Genomic DNA, 1,216 nt, shown 5'->3' on the forward strand with positions numbered 1-1,216 from the left:
GGGCTACCCCTTCCAAAGTTTCTCCAAAGACCAGCGCTCCTCCCCTGAGTCCATGGACCTGTCCAGGGAAACTGTGGGGCTGCGGACCAAGATGGGGTCGGGTGGCGGTGTCCATTTTGTCTCCCACCACCACCACAGGCAGAGCTCTCCGCCCCAACATGGAGGAGGGAGCGAGGGGCTGTCGCTGTCGCTCATCAAGTCAGAGTGTGGAGACCTTCAGGACATGGCTGATATATCGCCTTATTCAGGAAGTACCGTATCCTTTCCTAGTGAAGTCCAGGTGTGTGTGTGTGTGTGTGTGTGGTTGTATAAGTCTTTAATTTCAATGAATCTCCGTTAATTGGTTTCTTCTCTTTCCCCTGTGTTCTCCTGACGGGGGGGGGGGATAAAAAAGGGGGCGCGCGGGTCTTGCAAGGGGAAGATTAAACAGGTTGCACGCTGGTCTCCAGGCTTTGAAGTGAGAGCAGTGGGGAGTGGTTCTCTGAGGTGCTGACACACACAAACACTCACTATATTTTCTGTTCTTACCGTCTCACCATCTCTCAGAAAGCCCTCTTTCATCACAGCGCTGCAAGACTTTGTACATAAACGCTCAAAGCAAATCATACTTCACACAGTGTGTGTGTGTGTGTGTGTGTGTGTGTGTCTGTTCATGCATAACACTCAAAAGCTAATAGTATTTCAAAGAAAGGAACAGAGAGGATGATGGGTGGCGTGTGAGAGAGGTCTGGAGAAACAAGTGTTCTGAACTAGGGATGGAGAAGAGATGTGAGATGTGTAAAAATATGTTTTAGGTTCTCAGGTTTACGGTTTCCTGGTGTGTGTGTGTGTGTGTGTGTGTGTGTGTGTGTGGACGTGTTTAAGCGAACAAAAATTTGACCAACTTGGGACATTTTATTAGTCCCCACAAGGTCAAATGCTATTTCTAGGGGGTTTAGGGTTAAGGTTAGAATTAGGTTTAGGGTTAGAATTAGGTTTAGGGTTAGGGTTAGGTTTAGGGTTAGGTTTAGGGTTAGAGGTTAGGGAAAATAGGATTTTGAATGGGACTGAAATGTGTGTCCCCACCAGGTTAGCTGTACAATACTATGTGTGTCTGTGTGTGTGTGTGTGTCTGTGTGTGTGTGTGTGTCTGTCTGTGTGTGTGTCTGTGTGTGTCTGTCTGTGTGTGTCTGTCTGTGTGTGTCTGTGTGTGTGTGTGTGGGAACAACCGTTATCA

At 47.8% G+C, this 1,216-nt stretch overlaps 1 protein-coding gene across 1 annotated transcript in view; it reads left to right on the forward strand.

Moving 5' to 3' along the window:
* The window catches only part of LOC311124925 (prospero homeobox protein 1-like), a gene marked incomplete at both ends in the record, with an annotated part of 3,647 nt that extends 3,396 nt beyond the window's left edge, over nt 1–251 (forward strand). Inside the window, one exon of the mRNA XM_084199021.1 lies at nt 1–251. This exon is cut by the window's left edge and continues 929 nt beyond it. Coding sequence (XP_084055147.1) covers nt 1–251 — 251 coding nt within the window.
* Nucleotides 252–1,216: the final 965 nt, after the last annotated feature.

This window comes from Coregonus lavaretus (genome assembly GCF_964263955.1).
Source record: "Coregonus lavaretus genome assembly, contig: HAP1_SCAFFOLD_5120, whole genome shotgun sequence".
Classification (NCBI taxonomy): Eukaryota; Metazoa; Chordata; class Actinopteri; order Salmoniformes; family Salmonidae; genus Coregonus; species Coregonus lavaretus.